The following is a 22,747-nucleotide window of genomic DNA, read 5'->3' on the forward strand; positions in this document are numbered from 1 at the left end:
AAAATATACAATTTCGTACATTTAATTTTTAATTTCAACAAAACTCTCAACAACAACAACTAAAAAAATCTATTTAAAAACCTCGTGAACGAGCGCTCTGGCATTGGTATACGTGCCGACAACACAGATTACCGCTCCAAATAATGCAACAATGATGCACTTCCACATCCTCCACATTAAGAACCCCAGGCCTGGGTCGGTCCAGTCCAATGTGAGTTCAATGAAAGCTGGATACATGAAGCCCATGCTGGATAGGCAGAATGAGCCGATCTGGACGAAGGATAATGAAATTCGAGGCCTTAAGGATATAAAGTCTAACGATAGTAACGATTGTGAAGGGTGCTATTTTTTTTGCCTGTTGTTAAGTGGTTACCGGAACCCATAGACATCTACAACGTAAATGCCGCCATCCACCTTGAAATATGATTTCTAAGGTCTCAGTATAGTTACAACGGCTGCCGCGCCCTTCAAACCGAAATACAATACTGCTTCACGGCAGAAATAGGCAGGGTGGTGGTACCAACCCGTGCGGACTGACAAAACGTCCTACCACCAGTAATTACGCAAATTATAATTTTGCGGGTTTGATTTTTATTACAATATTCTTTCACCGTGAAAGTCAATCGTGAATATTTGTTAAGTTCGTATTTCTTTAGAAAAATTGGTACCCTCCTGCGGGATTCGAACACCGGTACATCGCTCGATATGAAAGCACCGGACGTTTTATCCTTTAGACCACAACGACTTCTAGATTGCTATTCTAGGCTGACACCATACATCCAAAGACACTTTAACGTTATTACTGTCTATAGTGCGGTTTCTGTCTAGGATGATCGGATGACCACTGCAGAATAAGGTAGAATTCACACCCAAACGTCATTCCATCGATCCGGTAGTTAATGCTTCGAGTAAATCTTGGTGTTTATTAATTTTCCACTACCCAACATATGATCAGTAATCACCATTGCTTATGGACTTCACCAGTCTTAGGGGACAGCTAAGCTGCCGCCTAAGGACCACTGCATGCCTGATGCTAAGGACCTTTCTCAAGCTTCGCTTGTGTTATAGTGATCAGAAAACTCCTATGGTACACGGTATCTTTTCAAATGTAATCTATTCCCGTCGCGAGTGGTGTGATGGCAAAAAGAAGCCAAATTTTCAGCGTCCATGTCTGGTTAGTAAAAATCATAGTGAAATAACTATAGCCACCGTTTTGAACTTACCAAAGCCGTCAATTTGCTTATATTTGGAAACGTCACAGCTATTAAGGTGATTCCCGTTACGAATATTATTCTGTAGACTCGTTCCCACAGCCAATACTTCTGGGGCTGGTGTCTCTTTTTCAGATAATACCAAACCAGATCGAAGGGAACCCAAAAGTTGAGTGCAAAAGTCACGTATATCATCAACCCCATGAATACTTTCAGTGCTATTGGAAATCTGTGGAAATAAACGCATAATTAATATATTTCCACTCTTGGCAGAGTGGTCGAGGTCATTAGTTCAGGTGGTGGTACGCTTTAGAAGACGTCGTCATTCCTTGCGTACCCCGGTCTTAATTGTGCACTCGTTGACGAGACCATTTAGAGCTAGCTGCTTTTATTTGGTTGATCTAGTATACAGCTGTAGGCCTTTTTTTTTTTTTGGCCGGGGGCCGAACCTCCTACGAGGTCCCCGCGCATAAGGGGCGCGCGGGTTATGTGAGACTCAACGATCTGCAGGTGTTGAGAGCAGATCGCGGGCCCAAGAATTATAGGGCCCACCCACTAAACGACTCCCCTGCACTCTTACACCCGAGGTTCGATCCCCTCCGAGGCCAGAACCCGGATGAGGTAGGGGGGCTACCGCGGTCAACACTACAACCAGACGGCGCGGCTCACCCCAAGGACGCCCAGCCGACGGAGCCTTCGAGGCGAATCGAAGGCTCTGAAACGTCGGCCATCTCGGTACGGCAGCCCGTCAGGCCGACCAGATGGTGCCGCTGGTGTCCCGGAATACCCGGTTGGACCAGAACCAGCCTGTCGGGTCGGGACGCGATACACCGCCAACCGGTAGCAGCAGAGTGCTGGTAGCGCGCCGCGCGGCCTCTACCCCCTCAGGCCCTTCTCCGGCCCCCGGCTCGGCGGCGACGGATAGGTGCGCAGAGGGAGGAGTTATCTCTCTCTCGTTCCGCCGCCTCCTTCTGCGAGATGGTGTTCTCGTAGAAGTCGAGCATCGCCTTCCAGGACTCATCGCTGCCGAGCATCGTAGCCACGACGGTCGGCAGCGACAAGTCCGGTCCTATTTGCGATACAAGGACACGACGTTGCTCCAGCCATGCGGGGCAATGTGCGAGCGTATGCTCGACTGCGGCCTCCTCGCAGTCACAGTGGTGACACTCCATCGTCGGTTCCCTCCGGGCGATGCGATGCAGGTACCGGCCAAAACACCCATGGCCTGTAAGCATTTGCGTCAACCGGAAGGTGAGACGCTCTTGGTCACGGTTCGCCCATTCCGCGAGAACCGGGCGCACCACCTCGACGGTCTGGAGACCGGCCGACCGGTTCGCCAAGAGGCGAGACCATCATTTCGTTTTTGCTATCGCACCGCCCGCCACCGGAGTAGAGTTTATCCATACTACCTGGAGCCAATGCGTTCGTCCACAGTGCATTTCCAGAGATCTTTTTTGTCACATACCATTCGGTTTTGGAATAAGCTATCCTCCACAGTGTTTCTCGAGCGCTATGACATGCCCTTCTTCAAACGAGGCTTGTGGATAGTATTAAATGGGTAGGCAGCGGTTTGGCTGTGCCCTTGGAATTGCTGATATCCATAAGCGACGGTAACCACTCATCATCAGGTGGGCTGTATGCTTGTCTGCCTATAAGGGCAATAAAAAAAACTAATATAAAGTCCAAAATCCAAAAAGTGGCTTCATCATACGTTCATTACGCGTACACGTCTAATGATCAATTTGTGAAACTGAATGTTCATAGTACTAACGGTTCCCAGGGGAAATTCAGCGTCACAGGAGACTTGGACAGCTCACCGTAGCCCCAATAGCCGAAGAACCCCACAGCCATGACCAGGACCATCACGACGGACATCCCTGAAAGAAGAAAAAGTCCACACGCTCGGGGCGATCTTTATATCACTGCTGTATTGCTTTGTCGCTGATTTATTAACCTTAATATTTATAACATTTTGATAGAAATCATCACAGGTAGAAATAAGTGAATTGTTCAGACATACTCCCGTGACAAAACACGTACAAGCACCGGTTTCTCTGAATACTAGAAATCACCTTTATCATCAGCAACCAACCAAGTTATCTGTCGATACTTTGAGGCGGTCAGAATTTTCTTTTTTGTTTAGCTTATATAGGTAGCCGAGCTCACAGCCCACCTGGTGTGAAGTGGTTACTGGAGCCCATAGACATCTACGACGTAAATGCGCCACCAACCTTGAGATATAAGTTCTCTAAGGTCTCAAGTATAGTTACAACGTCTGCCCCACCCTTTAAGCCGAAAGGCATTACTGCTTCACGGCAAAAATAGGCAAGGTGGTGGTAACTACCCGCGCGGACTCACAAGAGGTCCTACCACCAGTAATTACGCAAATTATAATTTTGTGGATTTGATTTTTATTACACGATGTTATTCCTTCACCGTGGAAGGCAATCGTGAACATTTGTTGAGTACGTATCTCATTAGAAAAATTGGTACCCGCCTTAGATTCGAACACCGGTACATCCCTCAACACGAATGCACCGGACGTCTTATTCTTTAAGCCACGACGACTTTAAAATTAATAATTCAATTTAAAAATACCTCCAAGTAATACCGCCGTAACTTTCTTCGGCTCCGTCATTGTGTTTTCAATTGCCATTGTAGCTCCCACCCCTTCCATGCTGAAGACACAGACCCCGATGAACTCGAACAGACCTGGCACCGTCTTGAAGACGGGCATCTCCAACGGACTGACGGTCGCGTGTTTGGTGCCATAGTAGACGGTCGCAACCGTTACTATCACTGATGGATTAAATATAGACTCTCATCATCAAACGAACTACCAAGAACAAATTGATAATGCACATTTATTTATTTTTTATTATTTATTACTTAGATGAGTGGACGAGCTAACAGCCTACCTGGTGTTTAGTGTTTACTGGAGCCCATAGACATCTCCAACGTAAATGCGTCACCCACCTTCAGATATAAGTTCTAAGATCTCAGTATAGTTACAACGGCTGCCCGACCCTTCAGACCGAAACGCATTACTGCTTCACGGCAGAAATAGGCAGGGCGGTGGTACCTACCAGCGCGGACTCACAAGAGGTCCTACCAACACTAATTACGCAAATTATAATTTTTGCGGGTTTGATTTTTATTACACGATGTTATTCCTTCAACGCGGAAGTCAATCGTGAACATTTATCGGTAAATCCCTTATATAATTTAACGTGTAGTATATTAGCTTACAAAAAAAAACACAGCTGTTTAATCACAAGAGGAACTTACAGAAAAACACTACATTGAATTGGCATCACAAAATTATCATAACAACGCACTCAAATAATACAGAATTTTAAAGGCGTTCTTATTGTTCTAAGATCCTCACATAAATGTTAATGATGTTAGTATTAATGAATCCTTGAGATATGAGATATCACCAACCTTGAGATATGAGGCTTAAATCTCAATTGGACAGTCGTTTGACCCAATCAAACTAATATGGATGACTACGGCAGATATACTCCCAATACGGGACTATCAATTCAGATAACACGTACAGGAAACTTAAGAGCTCGATATTTTTTTTGTATAGCTTAGCTGGTTGGACGAGCTCACGGCTCACCTGCTGTTAAGTGGTTAAATGAACCCATAGACATCTACAACGTAAATACCGCCCCTACTTTGAGATATGAGTTCTAAGCTCTCAAGTATAGTTACCACGGCTACCCCACCCTTCAAACCGAAAGGCATTACTGCTTCACGGCAGAAATAGGCAGGGTGGTGGTACCTACCCGCACGGACTCACAAGAGGTCGTACCACCAGTAATTACGCAAATTATAATTTTGCGGGTTTGATTTTTATTACACGATGCTTTATTCCTTCACCGTGGAAGTCGATCGTCAACATTTGTTGAGTACGTATTTCATTAGAAAAATTGGTACCCGCCTGAGATTCGAACACCGGTGCATCGCTCAACAAGAACGCACCGGACGTCTTATCCTTTAGGCCATGAAGACTTCAAAATATTCCGGAAATTCAGTACCCAACCATGTAAGCGATAAAAAAAATAAAAAAAATGTATGTGTATAGTATGTGTAGTATGTCCCAAAAACAATGTAACTCACAAATGAAAAAATCGGCTACAATCGAAAACGGCGCGAGATATTTCAGCGAGGTTATCATGCAGAGCAGAATGCAAGGCAGCAGCAGGGCCACTATGTAGATCCTTATGGCTGGACTGGAACCGACAGCCGAGTCCGTGGTCAGATCTGTACCCTCGACCAGTTGCTTGATCGTGCGAGCTATGACCACCTGTAAACATGAGACCACAGTCACCTGATGTCTTCACAAGTTTCTTCCAATTAAATTTGTTATTTAATTACAGGGTCATAAGTGACAAATCAGATATTTCAAAATATTTGTAAAGGGTAAGGAATTCCACATAGACTAAAGTATTTTTAAATTTGAATCCTTGGAAAATGCCTCAAGATTACAGTGGGCCACGTCGCATATACTGATGTGAGACTTAATTTGATTTTTTATCAGATGTTGTTTAACCCAAATTTGTAAATTTGACCGCGGGCACTTTACTACCGTCAAAAAGTCACAAAGCAACGTGAACTGACAATTAAGCTCTGTTATTTTGAAACAGCGGCACGATAATCTATTTATCGTGATCATTCTCCAACACGTACTGGCAAGCGCAGTGTGGGACGGCCACCTACTAGATGGACCGACGACCTAGTAAAAAGCGCTGGGTCTCGTTGGATGCAGGTGGCAATGGACCGGTCGCGCTGGAAATCTATTGGAGAGGCCTATGTTCAGCAGTGGACGGCGATAGGCTGAAATGATGATGATGATGATGATGATTCTCCAACTATTCTCCAAGTGAGCTCACGCAACAGTTAATCATCATCGATGCCCTGGATACGTCCTCACGGATCCTTCTAATCCAATCATAGTTAAAGGTATACTAATAGCAGCAACCAAAGCACAGGTTACCGTACTCGTCGAATGAGGAGTTCCATGTGAACTCTAAGCCCATATCATTAGTTCGTTCAGTTGTTCGCTTATCTCAGCGGTCGGGGAACCGGGTAAATAATCCCAAATGGGGTAAAATGAAATTTTGGGGGGTAAAAATGAAACTTTTATGAGTAAAAAGTATATGTTGAAGTAAAACTTCTTTAGAATCGTTGTGATTTCAAACTCGGTGGAACGAAATGAAACGAAACGAAAAAATAATATTTTTAAACAAAAAAATTAAGTTGAGTTAAGCTCGCCATTTTTTATATCTTACGCAATTACTGTAATATTAACTGTGTGTACAATAAAGAATAAATAATAAAGAAATTAATAATATTTTTTTACCGAAAAAAAAAAACATTTACTCAAATTAAAACAGCTTTTATATATAAAATTTAAACTAGTTTTTTCGGCTAAAAATACAAGAAAAATATCATATCTATATATATTAAAGAAAGTCGTGTTAGTTACACTATTTATAGCTCAAAAGCGGCTGAACTGATTTGGCTGAAAATTGGTGAGGAGGTAGCTTAGGACCAGGAGAAGGACATAGGATACTTTTTATCACGTTCCCGTGGGACGTGACATTAAACGTGGTATAACAAAACGCAACTGATATGGAATAACAAAACCCAACTGACAGCTAAACGTAATGTCTGTGGTTAACTGAAAGAAAAATTGACCATGATAAAATCTAAAGTTAATTTACCTATTGCCTCTAAGGCGGAACAAAGTTCGCCGGGTCACCTAGTGAATTATAAGATAACAAGAAATTATCATTTACTTATATTTTCTGTGGGGGCGATTTTTTTCCTCAACTGCTTATTACATATATGTATTACTATTATTACCGTTATGTATTACTAGGTATTACATTGATAAATTGAATAAATGATGTTTAAATTTATTTTTTAGTTATCGTTTTCTTTTCAAAATTATCATGGGGGCTATAATATGAAAGATGCTAAAAAGAAGCGATTTCGTTTTTTTGTTCTTCGCCATGGCGTAATATCGTAACTTACACAAAAATATTTTGGGGTAATAATTAAAAAAGTTCCCCGACCGCTCGCTGCTGGCTTATCTCCTTAGCGTGATCTTTTTTTTCCATAAATTAGTTGGTATTGTAATCGAAAAATGAGCGTACATCCCCATTTCAGAATATAATCCCAAAGCTTTTATTATTATTGTCCTACTATGTGTGAAACCTCTAAGGTACAAAAATACCTTACCTGATAAACGCAACAGGCCCCAAACAAATCCATCGTAATAGTTAAATCGACCAAATATCTGAAAAAACGTCTCAGTGTAAAAAAATATTATCTTCCACGAATCGCTTAGAAATATTTCGATCTTGCGATTGCGAATATTTGAATATGCGACCATCTATATTTTACACAGTATTATATAACGGGTTCTTCCATTTTTTTTTTTTTTTTTTTTTTTTTTTTCCTACCTATGCTGATAGCCTTGAGAGGCTATTTCAGCTTCGCCCTAACGTTAGTAGGTGAGCTCGCGGGGCTCAACCGGAGAGTTGCTAACACTGACCCTAGCAAGAGCAGTGCTTCGCAGAATCTACCACCGGATCGGAAACGCGACCCACTGAGAAGATCCGGCGAGAAACTCAGTGGGCTGTGTCTATGGGTTAGTTCGCTCGTCGAACCCTTCGTCGCAAGCGACGGGTTCGACGAGGACGGTGACCGGTGCTTGTGGTGCCTAAAAGCACCGTTAATGGATCAGGAGGATCCGTAATGACGTGCTTTGGGCGACGTCGACGGTTTACCATTCGGTCTACTGGGTCGGGTATGTAATTTCCAGCGGCTACGATGAGAGGGTTCTCATGTCGTGCCGCCTTCTCAAAATGGCGCAGCGATGCCGACTGTAGATACTTACTAAGGGAGTCGAGCTCCAGGTCGTCGTGGAGATCCACATTCCTAAGGAACCAAGGCGCTCCGACGGCTATCCTGCAGAATCGTGATTGAATAACCTGAAGGGATTTCAAGTTGGTGCGGGCTGCGTGAGCGAACACTACGCTTGCATACGTCATGACGGGGCGTATACAAGTTTTGTAGAGAGTTACCTTATTACGGAGGGACAGTTTGCTTCGACTACAAAGCATTGGATAGAGTCGTCCTAGAATAAACGCGGCGCGGTCGCGTACCGTTTTTATATGGGGACGGAATGTCATCCCTCTGTCGAGGGTGACGCCTAGATATTTGACCTTCGAGACCCACGGAATGGGCTGGCCAAAGAGAGTGATGGGACTAACGGCGGAGGTGTTTGCGCGCCTACTACGGAGTGGGATGCTCGAAGTGATGTTCGGAGGGCGACCCCTTTTGAAGAGCACCGCTGCGCTTTTCGTGGGGTTGATGTCTATTCGCCACTTCCGGAACCACTGTCCCAGGGTGGCTACTGCGATCTGGAGTCGCCGATGAAGCAGCGACATCTTCCTACACGAGTAGTAGATAGCCGTGTCATCGGCGAAGAGCGCTAGATGGGTCTCCGGAGACCGGGGTATATCATTGATATACAAACTAAATAATAACGGGGAGAGCGCGGAGCCTTGCGGGACTCCGGCGGTCAGTTGACGGGGACGAGAACGAGTTCCCTCTACTCGATATCGAAACGAACGGCTCGACAAGAAGTCTCGTATGATGAGCACGAGTCTGTCTGGCACTCCCATGTTGTACAGTTTATAAATTAAACCGTTGTGCCAGACTTTGTCGAACGCCTTCGCGATGTCGAAGAAGAGGGCGCCGGTCGGGATTTGTTTACGCCTATTTAGTCCTATCAGAATGTGCTCCGTGAGGCGGTGCACTTGTTGTACGCACGAGTGTTTTGAGCGGAATCCGAACTGTTCGTCAATGAGAATTTTGTTCGCGGTAACAAAATCCCAGAGGCGTTTCCTAAGGAGCCGTTCGTAAATTTTTCCTATCGTCGAGAGGAGACTAATCGGACGGTAACTAGAAGTTTCGTTTGTCGGTTTGCCCGGCTTATGTATACCGATAACGTCCGCTTCTTTCCACACCGCGGGAAAGATGCAGTGCGTCATAGCGGCATTTAAAATTGTAGCCAACATTGCTATCAGTTGGACTGGCAAAAATTTTAGCGCGCGGTTGTGGATGCCGTCGGAGCCGGGTGCCTTCCTAGGTTGTAGGTTGTGGATCGCGTCTCTAACTTCGTCAGTGGTAATGGGGGGTAACGCGTCCGAGGGCGGCAGGGAAGCTCTGCGCTCGACCTCCCTGTCGACTAACTCGGTGTGTTCGGGGTCCGCGTGTTGAGTGCTGGTGGTGCACTGCTCTTGCAGTGCATCGGCCAGCAGCTCAGCCTTGTCATCGTCATCGAATGCCGGTGGTTGGCCTGAAGGGCGTACGAGGGGAGGCATAGTAGCGGTAGTTTCGGATTTGAGAGTCCTAGCTAGTCGCCAGTATGCTTGGTGGGAGGGCGCGAGTTGTTCTAAATAACTATGCCAATTATCGTTACGCGCGTCGCTTAAGCGGGAGTGGACTTCGCGTTGTAGACGACGCATCCGAATCCGGTTTGAATGCGTGGGAAGACGATCGTAGGCCCGGATTGCCGCGTTCCTAACTCTTAAGAGATTCCTAAGATCGGGGGACAGTCTGATGCGGTGGAAGCTGTCCTCCACATCGACTTCTTTAGAAGATCTAATAATCGCGGAAGATATGTGATCGGTAATGATGTTTATGGATTCGACGGTGTCCTCGGGGGATAGATTCGAATCCGGGCCGTAAGGGAGGATTGGCGGAGCGGTGTCGGCTAGGCACTTGCCCAGCTTATTCCAATCCACCATGGTCCTCGTAACAGTGACTGGGTTGTGGGGGCGACCGAGCTGCATAACGACAGGTCGGTGGTCTGAGTCGAGCTCTGACATTGCTTCGATGGAACGCAAGCGCAGAGTTACGTTCCTAAGCAATGCCAGGTCTATAGTGCTCGGACGGAGCGCGATGTTATACGGATAACATGTTGGAGTTGGGGGACCGACTATTTCAAAGGTGAGGTCGTCTATAAACGCGTCGAGACGCCTACCGTTAACGTTAGTACGATGGCAGTTCCACCTAGTGTGGTGGCAATTTAAATCGCCTGCCAGGATGACGGAGTCTCCCATGCCGAACAGTGACTCGATGTCACTGCTCAGAAGGGGCTTGTCCGGGGGGAGATAAACGGATGCGATGACGATCGGCTGGTGTCCCGTCAGCGAGATACGGCACACTGACGCCTCGATATGTGAGAGCGAGGGAGTATCGAGAGGGACAACGTGCAGGGCCCGCCTATAGTAAATGGCAGTCCCGCCTTTGGAGGCGGTGAGTCTGTCATTCCTAACCATGACGTAATTCGCGACTTTCGGGTCGCGACGCGAGGGCTTCAGACAGGTTTCCTGCACTAGTAGAATATCTACAAGATTATCGCGGAGGAATTCGAAAATTTGATCGCGTTGCCGCGCGAGTCCGTTAGCATTGTAGAATGCTAACGTAAGGGAATACGGTTTTTCTCTACCTTTTTGCGCCATTGATTACCGGTAAAGATTTTTATAAAGTGCGGGACACGGACTCGTATACGTCCATGTGATCGAACGCGGCCGCGAGTCTCTGTTCGGGGGTTACCGACCTACGTATCGCGTCTGCGAACGATCGCAGACGGTCGAAGTTAACAGCGGTGACGAAGTCGCGCACGAGCGCGAAGTCGTTGACGGCAGAGGGTTGCGGGGGGCGGAACGCGGGCGCGGGGCGAGGTGCGAGCAGGGGCTGGGGCGCGGGGCGTGTCGCGAGCGGGGGCGGGGGTGCGGTTTGCGTTCCCGCCTTCGTATACGGCAGCGGCTTTTTCCACGCTGAAACCGTGGGAACTGCAGCCGGCACGAAGGCAGGTTTCGGCACTGAGGGTGCCGAAGTCTTTGGGCCGACGGTTCGCGGAGCTGGGAGGGTTGAACGCTTGCGCGGAGCCCTAGGACATCCACGGTAGTTCGCGGGGTGCCCTTGCTTAAGGCATAGGACACAGCTTGGAGGTTCGGTCGCGGTTTCCCTAACACGCGAGCAATCTAGTGTGGCGTGGTCGCCGAGGCACTTTACGCAGCGGGGGCGCGCGTGGCAATTACGAGCCGAGTGGCCGTAAAGCTGACATCGGTAGCACTGCCCGGGAGTGCCACGCTTATGGGGGGCTTCGATCGAGATCCCGGATAGGCCGCAAATTGTCGTGAGACATGCGATCTTCTTTTTGGCCTCCGGGGTGGGTTCTAACGCCACGAGTATCATATTATAGGGCTGTTTGCCCCGCCCGCTGTGCATCCGGTGCACACTAACTATCGGGAGGGCCTGAGCGGTCAGATCCTCCTTAACATAGTTTATGTCCAACTCCTTGGGGACTCCGCGTACTACTACGCGGAGCTCGCGGTCCTCCTGAAGAGCATAGGTGTGGAAACCTATGTTCTCCTTTCGGAGGTATGCTGAGAGGGCCCTATGGTCGCCCGGCGTTGCGACCTTAATCTGAATCCCATGCGCGACGTTACGCGCATGGGTGTAGTTAATTTTATTTGCCTGAAGGGCCTGGGACACGCGATTCCACGCTGTCTTCTCTTGAAGTATCAGCGGGGGCGGGGCAGCTACTTTGGGAGCGGGCGCGGGCTTGGGACGCGGCGGCGGGGTTACGCGGCGAGCGGAGTCCGACTCCGGTGTCACGACTACCTGCGGGCGGGAGGCGGTCGCGGATTTAGTTTGCTTCGTCGTGGAGCTCCGGGACTCCACGGCGCGAGTACGCTTTTTTCCGCGCGTTACGGTTTGGAACCCATCCGAAGTTCCAGGCTGAGGGCTTGACGCGGATTCGAAATCCATCTCCGATTCGGTATCGGAGCCTGAACTCGAAACGATCGAGGTCGCGACGGATGAAGCGCGCGATGACGTAAACGACGCGGGCGCGGGGGTGGGGGTAGCGTTAGGCGCTACGTGAGCCGCATCGTGGGAACGTGCGCTCGAACTTGACGCGGCGGCGGGGGGCGCGCGGCGTGCCTCCGAGGCACGTTTGAGATACGCGGCGACGGACGCGGGGGGGGAGGGATTGCCACGGGCGGCCCTAAACTCTAGGTACTCGGCCCTAATTGACGGGTACCTATCCCGGAGGAACCCGACAATATCACTAGCGTCTTCTTTCTCCATTCTTCGGTCTTCTTGCCCGGGGGGGGCGGCCCCGGGACTTTTGTTGAACTCGCCGAAAGGCGAGGCCCCGGATAGGATTTGTAACCCCCCTGTGCTGCAGGACAGCAAGGAGCAGGGGGGGGGAATGCCTATGCCGTGAAAACGGCAATCGGCGGGGAAAAGGAAAGGAACCCGCTCGGGCTGTATAGTGCTACAGCAGGCAGAATCGCGAGCGGGGGTCTAGTCTTGAAAAAGACTGTTGTTTTTGGGAAGGGTTAGGAAATCGCTAGCCTGTGAGTGCCACAGGAAGCTGAACGTAGCGATTGGTTTTGCCTTGAAAAAGGCAGTTGGTAAGGGTGGGTTCGCGGTTACAAAACTTTAGCGCACAAAAATGGACCTCGATACGCAGATCGCAAGCGACCAACGGATCGGCACGTCCGCACTACTGAATTGTACGCACGATGTATTCACGGTCACTACACTGTCGAGCACAACTGTGAGTTCAGAGACGCAGCTCGCAAGCGGGCCACGGATCGGAAAGCACGTCCGCGCACGACCGAGTCGTGAGCGAGAATGGGTTCTTCCAATTATTTTTTGTGATATATAGCGGAACTATATATGGGTTATATATGGGTCTATAGCTTTTGGCATCTTCTCAATCGTCTCCCTATTGGCAGAGTGGTCGCGATCGTCACGTAGTCTTGAAGGGGGCAAATATGACACGTTTCATTTCAGAGTCACATTTCTCCCTGCTCGAGACCTTTCTATTGCACTAATTTAGGGGATCCCTTAGAATAGGATCCTTAAAAGCCCTCAAATAATGGAGCGTATTTAACACCACTTTGCTTGGACATTCACACACAGTAAAAGGCAATAACAACAGCGTTCTTTTGAAAAGTCTAAGAAATGCAATAATACCGAATTAGGCATACCAACGTAGACATACCAATCAATCTGTTATCGTCTTATTATATTAATTTGAAAGTAATAAAGTGCTAACCCAATAATATAATGAAGTATTCAAGCTAGGTGTGGCAGTCAAATTCGGTTTTAAGCAAAAACTTTATGTCCGCTACGGAAAACAAATAAACACGCAGTCTACCGGCTTGGTGGTCCTTACAGCATCGCTCAATCATCTTGACCACGTTAAAACTATTTATCATGGTAATGGTATTTATCATGGTATGGTATCATCATCATGGTATTTAAGGTAAGAAGCCGTTAGATAATAGTGCAAGTCATAGGACCTTGGTACAGTTGTTGGTCAATGTCAGATTATACGTTTTCCAACAGACACAGCGCACTAAGTTTTTCGCTGGATCGTGATTCCAATCCGGTGGTAGATTCAGTGAAGCTTTGCTCTTGCTAAGGTCACTGTTAGGAGATCTCTCAGGTTGAGCCCCATGAGCTCACCTACCGGTCCGCGAGTAGTTGTAATAGACCCTATGGCTACCAACGATTAGATAGGGAAAATATACTCTTTTTTAATGAATGTAAGGCTCAAGAAGCCAAATATATTTATTTTGATAGTCACGGACACTCGTACATACAGAAGATGGGTTTTACTGGGGAGGGATTTTTAATTTATTGTCATACATTGATTGTTGATAACCACTAAAGACGCGAAGGTTTTTTTACTTTCAGGAACTTTTTTAACATTAAAATTACCATTGAGAATTTCAACAAAAAAAAATTACTAATTTTATCAATATAATGATTATTAATTATTCTAATGTAGCTTATTATAACCTAAATAATGAGTAGCATTTAAAAATGTTTTACCGAAAACACTTGCTGTATTTCCTCATGTTGTCCCAGGGACCAACGGCTAGGGACGCTTCAGCCAGATCAGGATATGACAATGCAGGTACTTGGATTTTGCCATATATCCTCTGAGCAGAGCGTGCCAGCATCTTCAACCATAAATTCATTATTAGTTTTATACTCTTCAAATTTCTTACTGGAATAAAGGAGAAGCTTGGAGCATTCATGATACTGTTACGCGCTGGGGTTCGGAATAAATAAAATTCCACCGAAGTATAAACTAAACAACACTTAGAACACTTAAAACACTTCACAATCACCTTAAATATCTCAATTCGCTTCTTTCGCTTTGCTTCAGGTGATCCGTTCGCTGTTTCGCTTCGAGTAGTTCCTATTACTAACTGACTGCGTGCCATCTTTGCAACGCTTTTATAGTCGAAACGAAATCCCTAGAATTGTCGCGAATATTCCACACAAGTCCAGTATCGTATTTCCGCTATCCGACAATAGATGGCGTTGTACATCTCGAGCGTTCTAGATGCTACTAGATCCTTCGGTATTCGTTCGACGATTCGGCGATAGATGGCGTTACTCTTACCGGCGTAACAATACCATATATACTCATGTCTAGGCCACGTCCAATGAGATTATACGCCAGGGTTTCAATCTGGTTGATATAATATTTCCTAAGTAGCGTATTTTTCAATGACAACTATACTGCCCCACTCTTCAAACCGGAGCATGTTACTGGTTTGCGGCAGAAATACGCAGGATTATGCTACCCACCCCTGCGAGCAAGAAAATCTCCTCCTGGCATCGTGTTCCTCAGTGCTGAGTGTCGTGACCTTTACGGAGCAGTATTGTTCGGACTATGTTCCTCCATCCTTCCTGTCCTCTGCGTAGTGGATAGCGACATTGATGCTGGAGTCCGACGTCATCTTAATTCGATCGATCCAGCGCATAGGACTACGCCCCCTTGGCTTCTTTCCTTCTAATTTGCCGATGATTAGTAGTTTTTCGTGATTGTCGCAACGTGAGCGAAAAAACCTCGAAAACCCTACTTAGGCAAGGATTGATCACCACTGATAATGCAAATTAGATTTGCTTGCTTTGATTTTTATCAAACGGTATTATGACGTTCTTAATTATGTTATTCGGGAACACGTGCTTAAGTACGTGATTCAACAGAAAAAACAGATTTAGGTTCCTTTTCTATGCGATCTTTTGTATCGCTTCACATGAGTACGACAGGTGTTTTATCGTGTAGACAACGAGGTCTTTTCAGTACCTCTTACGAGTTTACACCACGTCTATTCAAAGTTAATGTATTGTGATCCTGTAATACCAGCAGCTTTAAGTATTTTTAGTACGCTTTTATTAATTGTGTGACCGGCAGTGACTGGCAGTACGGTTTCCATCATGGTCGCTCAGCTGGCGATCTTCTTGTATACCTCACACATAAATGGGCTGAAGCCTTGGAAAGTAAGGGCGAGGCTCTCGCTGTGAGCCTTGACATCGCGAAGGCCTTCGACAGGGTCTGGCATGGCGCACTTCTATCGAAGCTTCCAGCATACGGGATCCCTGAGGGACTCTGCAAGGGGATCGCTAGCTTTTTGGATGAACGGAGCATCACAGTTGTCGTCGACGGCTGCTGCTCCGATACCATGACCATCAACGCTGGTATTCCACAAGGTTCGGTGCTCTCCCCCACGCTTTTCATACTGCATATCAATGGCATACTATCTATTGATGGCATGCATTGCTACGCGGATGATACGGGAGATGCGCGATATATCGGCCATCAGAGTCTCTCTCGAAGCGTTGTACACGAGAGGCGATTAAAACTTGTGTCTGAAGTGGTCTCCAAGTGGGGTGAACTGAATTCAGTTCAGTTCAACCCATTGACGATACAGGCTTGCGCGTTCACTGCGAAGGAGGACCCTTTTGTTATGGCGCCGGAATTTCAAGGAGTAACCCTGCAGCTTTCCGCGAGTATCGGGATTCTGGGGGTCGATATTTCGAGCGATGTGCAGTTTCGGAGTCATTTGGAAGGTAAAGCCAAATTAGCCTCTAAAATGTTGGGAGTCCTCAACAGAGCGAAGTGGTATTTCACGCCTGGACAGAGACTTGCGCTTTATAAAGCGCAGGTCCGGCCTCACGTGGAGTACTGCTCTCACCTCTGGGCCGGGGCTCCCAAATACCAGCTACTTCCATTTGACTTCATACAGAAACGGGCTGTTCGCATGGTCGATAGTGCTGCTCTCACGGATCGCTTGGAACCTCTGGGTCTACGGAGGGACTTCGGTTCTCTCTGTGTTTTATACCGTATGGTCCATGGGGAATGCTCTGAGGAATTATTCGAGATGATCCCCTCATCTCTTTTTTATCATCGCACCTCCCGCCATCGGAGCAGAGTTCATCCATATTATCTGGAGACGCTGAGTTCATCGACAGTGCGTTTCCAAAAATCTTTTTTGCCACGTACCATTCGGCTTTGGAATAAACTCCCCTCCACGGTGTTTTCCGAGCGCTATGACATGTCCTTCTTCAAAGAGGCTTGCGGAGAGTACTTTATGGTAGGCAGCAGCTTGGCTCTGCCCCTGGCATTGCTAATGTCCATGAGCGACGGTGACCACTTACCATCAGGTAGGCCGTATGCTCGTATGCCTACAAAGACAATAATTTTTGTTTTTTTCATACGTATGTTAGTTTGTATGTAACCGGAATCTTTGATCGTGATTTTGGCCCTCTTCAAAACGTCAGATTAACTCAAAATTTTCCGTAGTTATCAAGGACCGATGACAATTCACGTTTTTTTACAATAAATTTATTTTCTATTCTTTAATTGAATTTTCTATAAAAGTGTGTTTTTTTAACCTATTATTTAATTGTCAAACGATCGATACTTGAGCCTCGGCGTCACAGCTAATATCTCACACTGCAACTGAATTACCTTTAATAGATCTCATTCTACTCCAGTTGGCGTGACTGACCATCCCAATCTCGTTTTTAAGAGGCCGTCATCTCGAATTGCTCATCTCAAAACGTTTACTCTTCCAACAGACACCACAGGGCACGCTTGAAATATCCGAAGAAGATTCGTAAATTTAAAACCGTTTCTACTTACATACATGCAATAAGCGACACAGAAGCCCAGGAAGAAGTTTAGTACGAAAGCTGTCCATAGACCGCATTGCTTATACGATTCGTGTATGGCCACGATCCCTCCGCCGAGGCAACTTTTGATTAAGTGCCCTATAGATTCTATTACGCTGAAAACAATAATATATACGAGTATATAGGTAACGACAGCATAGTTTATATACCATTAAATACCAGTTTCTAATCTCTCTCTCTCTCTCTCTCTCTCTCTCTCCCTCCCTCCCTCCCTTCCTCTCTCCCTCTGTCCCTCTGTCCCTCTCTCCCTCTCTCCCTCTCGCCCTCTCTCCCTCTCTGCCTCTCTCCCTCTCTCCCTCTATCCCTCTCTCCCTCTCTCTCCCTCTCTTCCCAGCTATTTATCTCACATGGTAGTTGGGTCAGCTTTCCTTACTTTAGTCCTTCACTTCACTCTGTCTCCGACATCCTCGTCAACAACATTGCATTCTCTTTTATCCTTCAGCACTACATCCTTCTCTGTATCTCTACGTCCCTCACTCAAAATAACTCATGTTACTAAATTACCTATTACAGGTAATCCCCCTATAATACGGTAGATACGTTCCTACAATGACCCGTGTTGTTCGAAAACGCGTTATATGAGACGCCACTACAAAATGGAGAATAATTTTTCTGAATGAAACGTCTCAACTAAGCCTGAAAGTATTTCTTACCTATTAAACATAAAAAATAAGCACTAAAATTTCGGTTATTCCCATGCATTGTGTGATAATAGTGAATAATGTAATTACCTAAATAATTTTAAATAAAAATCGAGTAATCTTGTTGTCGATATGTTATAGGAAGGTTACCTGTATCACCTATTATCGTTATTACCTATTACGTATTATTTGCATTGATAAAATGAATTCAGTATTTCAATACGGCCTAATTCGTCTCTAACACACAAGACTGTCATTAAATTTGTTTAAAACAAACAAAAAACATACAAAGTCATAGCACGTACTTGGTAGTCTTGGCTGGCGGTCTTGCTTTGGTAAAATCATAATTCTTAGCGGCTTCCCCGGTGGCTTTTAGTTGATATTTAGAAGTCGAGTCAGATGGAGCCTAGAAGTTTTGAATTTTTTATTTTATTTGTGTACCTTTTTTGTTATTGCTTAGATAGGTGGACGAGCTCGCAGCCCACCTGGTGTTAAGTGGTTACTGGAGCCTATAGACACCTACAACGTAAATGCCGCCATCCACCTTGAGACATGAGTTCTAAGGTCTCACTTTTTACAGTTCTTCTATAGGTTTTAAAGTTTATTTTTTATTTTTTATTCTTGAGACATTATTGATTGCCCGGAGGCCTTTCCAGTTTCACCAGGACAGGTGGGCGTGCAAAGGCTCAGCCAGAAGTGGTGGGATTAGCTAACAACTGCGCGAGAGCCTCCGAAGGAAACCTAACAACTCAAGAGCAATTGCTTCGCGAATGAATCTACTACCGGATCGGAATCGCGATCCGCTGAGAAGATCCGGCGAGAAACTCAGCGGGCTGATGCATGGGTTAGGTTGCACGTGACCTCTTTGTCGAGTTCGACGAGTACGGTTACCGGGGTTCTTCAGCATGCTCCTAGTGTTAGAGCGGGTGGGTACCACCACCCTGCCTATTTCTGCCGTGAAGCAGTAATGCGTTTCGGTTTGAAGGGTGGGGCAGCCGTTGTAACTATATTTGGGCTAAAGTAACCACTTAACACCAGGTGGGCTGTGAGCTCGTCCACCATTACAAGCAATAAAAAAAAAACGAAAGACGTCTAATGCAAAGGTAATTGGACCTGATGGATCCGTAAGGACGTGTCTAGGGCGTCGACGGTGACTGGCTCCTGCGTGATCAGGATTCGGGGAGTAGTCAGCGGCGGCAACGATAAGGCGATTATCATGACGCATAGCCTTATCGAAGTATACTATAAAGTAATTTGGTGCCGTAGTACTAATCTTCTTCTTAGTCGTGTCACTCTTGACAGAGAGGTCGTGATCGTCATGTATTGTTGGGAGGGGCAGACTTGATGCGTCACACGATGTCGCGCCATCTCTCCCTGCTCGAGGCCATTCTACTGCACTCATTTAGGGGACCTCCCACTGCAGTTTTAATTTGGTCGGTCCACCGCATTGGTACTAATACCGATTTCATAATTTCCAACAAGTTTTTATTACACGTCTGCTTAAGTTGAAAATTGGGTAGGGGGGCGGTTACGTCTCCCCTTGGAGTGTTTTTTCGCCACGAATTATACTTAGAAAAAAAAAGGAACAACTATCAAAGCGAAAGGAAAACAAGTATCCGGTTTTTGAAAACTGTGAAAACATATTTTCCGGCTCAATCACGCCACTAATAGTTTATTATTCGAATACCCTGGTGGAAAATCGTTTTTTTCCGAAGCTACATTCCTTTAACGATAATCATTTAATAAATATTATATTAAAGGAACACCTGCACGTGTTTCTAGACATTCACTCTTAACATTCATTCTCATTGAAACACATTTGGATATACATTATATTATTTAAACAACAAGTTTATTAAATGAAAATTACCAACGTTATTGTATTTATTGAATAAACTTATAATAATTTATTTTAATTTTAGGCGAAACGCTTCGGATTACGCGCTTCCCACTTGAAACACAACAAATGTTTATACATCTTTTATTTGTTATTAATAATACGTAATACGAACTGAATCTATATATTGATACGTGAAGCAAAAACTTTGTATCGCTTTTTACGAAAATTGCGCGGACGGAGGAGTATGAAATTTTCCACACTTTTAGAGAATATAGAGAAGAAGTGCATAATATTTTATTAAAATAATGCATAAAAGATACATTATATCAATAAAGAAAACATTACACACACTACATACCATGTATTTGACGCACACACGCATGCCTACTATTTATTGTCAAACTTTTGTTCTTAACGTCTGTCGTCAAATTGAGAATAGATTAAATATTGTTTGTCTTTGTTAATATTTTTTATAATGTAATCTTGGCGAAATTTGTGATTATAGAAGTATAAAATAGAATCATAATAGTGTACAAACTTACAATTCCAATTAATTATAGTCGAATTTCGACTACTGCGGGATCTCGAGTTTGATTAAATTCATGAATAATAATGAATAAATTGCATAAATTCGGTTAATTAAATTCAACATTTTCCTTGATTAAATTCATTGCCTGAATAATTTCCAATTGTTCAGAGTTTCTCGCCGGATCTTCTCAGTGGGTCGCGATTCCGATCCGATAGTAGATTCAGAGAACTACTGCTCTTGTTAGGGCTAATATTATCAAATTCTCTCAGGTTGAGCCCCGTGAGCCAAATAGTGGAGGAACTGGGGATACCTATCAGCGACGCACTCCACCGGGCTGCAGGGCGGGATCAATGGAGACAGTTGGTTGACGAAATCGGACGGAGTCACGATCCTCAGCAGTGAGGAACCGATCGAAGAGAGAGAGAGAGAGCCCCGTGAGCTAATCTACCAAGCTGTGTCGTAGGTAGAATAGCCTCTAAGGCTACAGAGGAATAAGTATATATATTTTTTCTTTTTCACATATTCTCTCTTACCAAGGAATAAGTTGAATTTTTTCTTTTTTTTTCTTTTTCACAGATTCTCTCTCGGCTTTTAAGTTTTGGATCGCTATTCTTTGCTTCTTGGTAGCATGTTTTGTTTTAATTTCTGAGGTAGGTGGATTGACTCAAATCACATGCACAACACGCTTTGAGACATGAGTTCTAAGTTCTCAGTTTTTACAGGACAATGAAAAACTGCACCAACCTTCAAACCGAAACGCGTTACTGCTTCACGGCAGAAATTGACAGGGTGGTGGTACCTATCAGTGTTGGCTCACAAGACACCTTACGACCAGTAAAGATGTTTCGGAGCCATTTTGTTTGGCGATCTCTATGGAACCGTGGGCAGTTCACAGAACTCAATAAATCTATTTCCTTTTTATTTTCTTGAAGTCGTGGTGGCCTAAAAGATAAGACGTCCGGGGCATTCGTGTTTAGCGATGCGTCAGTGTTCGAATCCCGCAGGCGGGTACAAATTTTTCTAATGAAATACGTACTTGACAAATGTTCACGATTGACTTCCACGGTGAAGGAATAACATCGTGTAATAAAAATGAAACCCGCAAAATTATAATTTGCGTAATTACTGATGGTAGGAACTCTTGTGAGTCCGCACGGGCACCACCACCCTTCCTATTTTTGCCGTGAAGCAGTAATGCGTTTCGGTTTGAAGGGTGGGGTAGCCGTTGTAACTATACTGAGACCTTAGAACTTATATCTCAAGGTGGGTGGTGCATTTACATTGTAGATGTCTATGGGCTCCAGTAACCACTTAACACCAGGTGGGCTGTGAGCTCGTCCATCCATCTAAGCAATAAAAAAAATAAAAGTAATAATGCGTTTCGGTTTGAGTGGTGCGGCAGCCGTTGTAACTATACTGAGACCTTAGAACTTATATCTCAAGGTGGGTGGCGCATTTACATTGTAGATGTCTATGGGCTCCAGTAACCACTTAACACCAGGTGGGCTGTGAGCTCGTCCATCCATCTAAGCAATAAAAAAAAAAAAAGTAATCATGCCTTTCGGTTTGAAGGGTGCGGCAGCCGTTGTAACTATACTGAGACCTTAGAACTTTTATCTCAAGGTGGGTGGCGCATTTACATTGTAGATGTCTATGGGCTCCAGTAACCACTTAACACCAGGTGGGCTGTGAGCTCGTCCATCCATCTAAGCAATAAAAAATAAAAAAAGTAATAATGCGTTTCGGTTTCAAGGGTGCGGCAGCCGTTGTAACTATACTGAGACCTTAGAACTTTTATCTCAAGGCGGTTAGGGGTCGCATTTACGTTGATGACGTCTGTGTACTCCGGTAACCAGTTAAAGAAAGGCCATGAATCGGTCTATAAGTAATAAATAAACACCTTCGTTGTTTCCGAGAGTGCGTGTGGATGGACCACAATTACCTTAAAAGATTATCGGGTAAAGAACCCGGACCGCGTTTAGGTACTCATAATTCTCAGGAGCATTCGTCGACTCAATCATCAGACTCCGGACCCCTAATACTAAATAGTACTTTATGATTATGGAAATGGTAGTGCAAGGTAGAAGGAAGACCGAAGAAGACATGGATGGAATGTGCGATTGACGATATGAGAGAGAGAGGAGTGAGTGTTGAGATGACGGCTGATAGAAGAGAATGGAAGAGAAAAATTACGTATGCTGAACCCACCTAGTCACCTAGTGGGATAAGGTGGAGAAAAATAAGAAGAAGATTCTTTTTGATTCTCATCTAGATCTGGATTAAGTGAATTTTAACTTACATTCGTATTAGCCATTGCCTAAGGTATCACGAAACGTTCACTCGTGAGAAAATTTGAGAGATAATTATTTTCGACACCTAAAAGTTAAGTATATCAGATACATAGCAAACAAAAAACATT

The 22,747-nt window shown here is 45.2% G+C and overlaps 1 protein-coding gene across 1 annotated transcript; it reads right to left on the minus strand.

Moving 5' to 3' along the window:
• Positions 1-19: 19 nt before the first annotated feature.
• LOC114248791 (proton-coupled amino acid transporter-like protein pathetic) lies at positions 20-22,642 on the minus strand. The gene is made up of 10 exons (XM_089738178.1): positions 22,628-22,642; positions 18,265-18,365; positions 17,269-17,413; positions 14,160-14,290; positions 7,467-7,524; positions 5,340-5,526; positions 3,810-4,010; positions 2,983-3,088; positions 1,224-1,440; positions 20-270 (listed from the first exon to the last, which is right to left on the minus strand). The coding sequence occupies exons 1-10, from the start codon at positions 22,640-22,642 to the stop codon at positions 70-72; spliced, it is 1,362 nt and encodes a 453-aa protein (XP_089594304.1). The 3' UTR covers positions 20-69.
• Between the last annotated feature and the right edge of the window lie 105 nt (positions 22,643-22,747).

Source organism: Bombyx mandarina, chromosome 24 (assembly GCF_030267445.1).
Source record: "Bombyx mandarina strain Sakado chromosome 24, ASM3026744v2".
In the NCBI taxonomy this organism is placed as follows: Eukaryota; Metazoa; Arthropoda; class Insecta; order Lepidoptera; family Bombycidae; genus Bombyx; species Bombyx mandarina.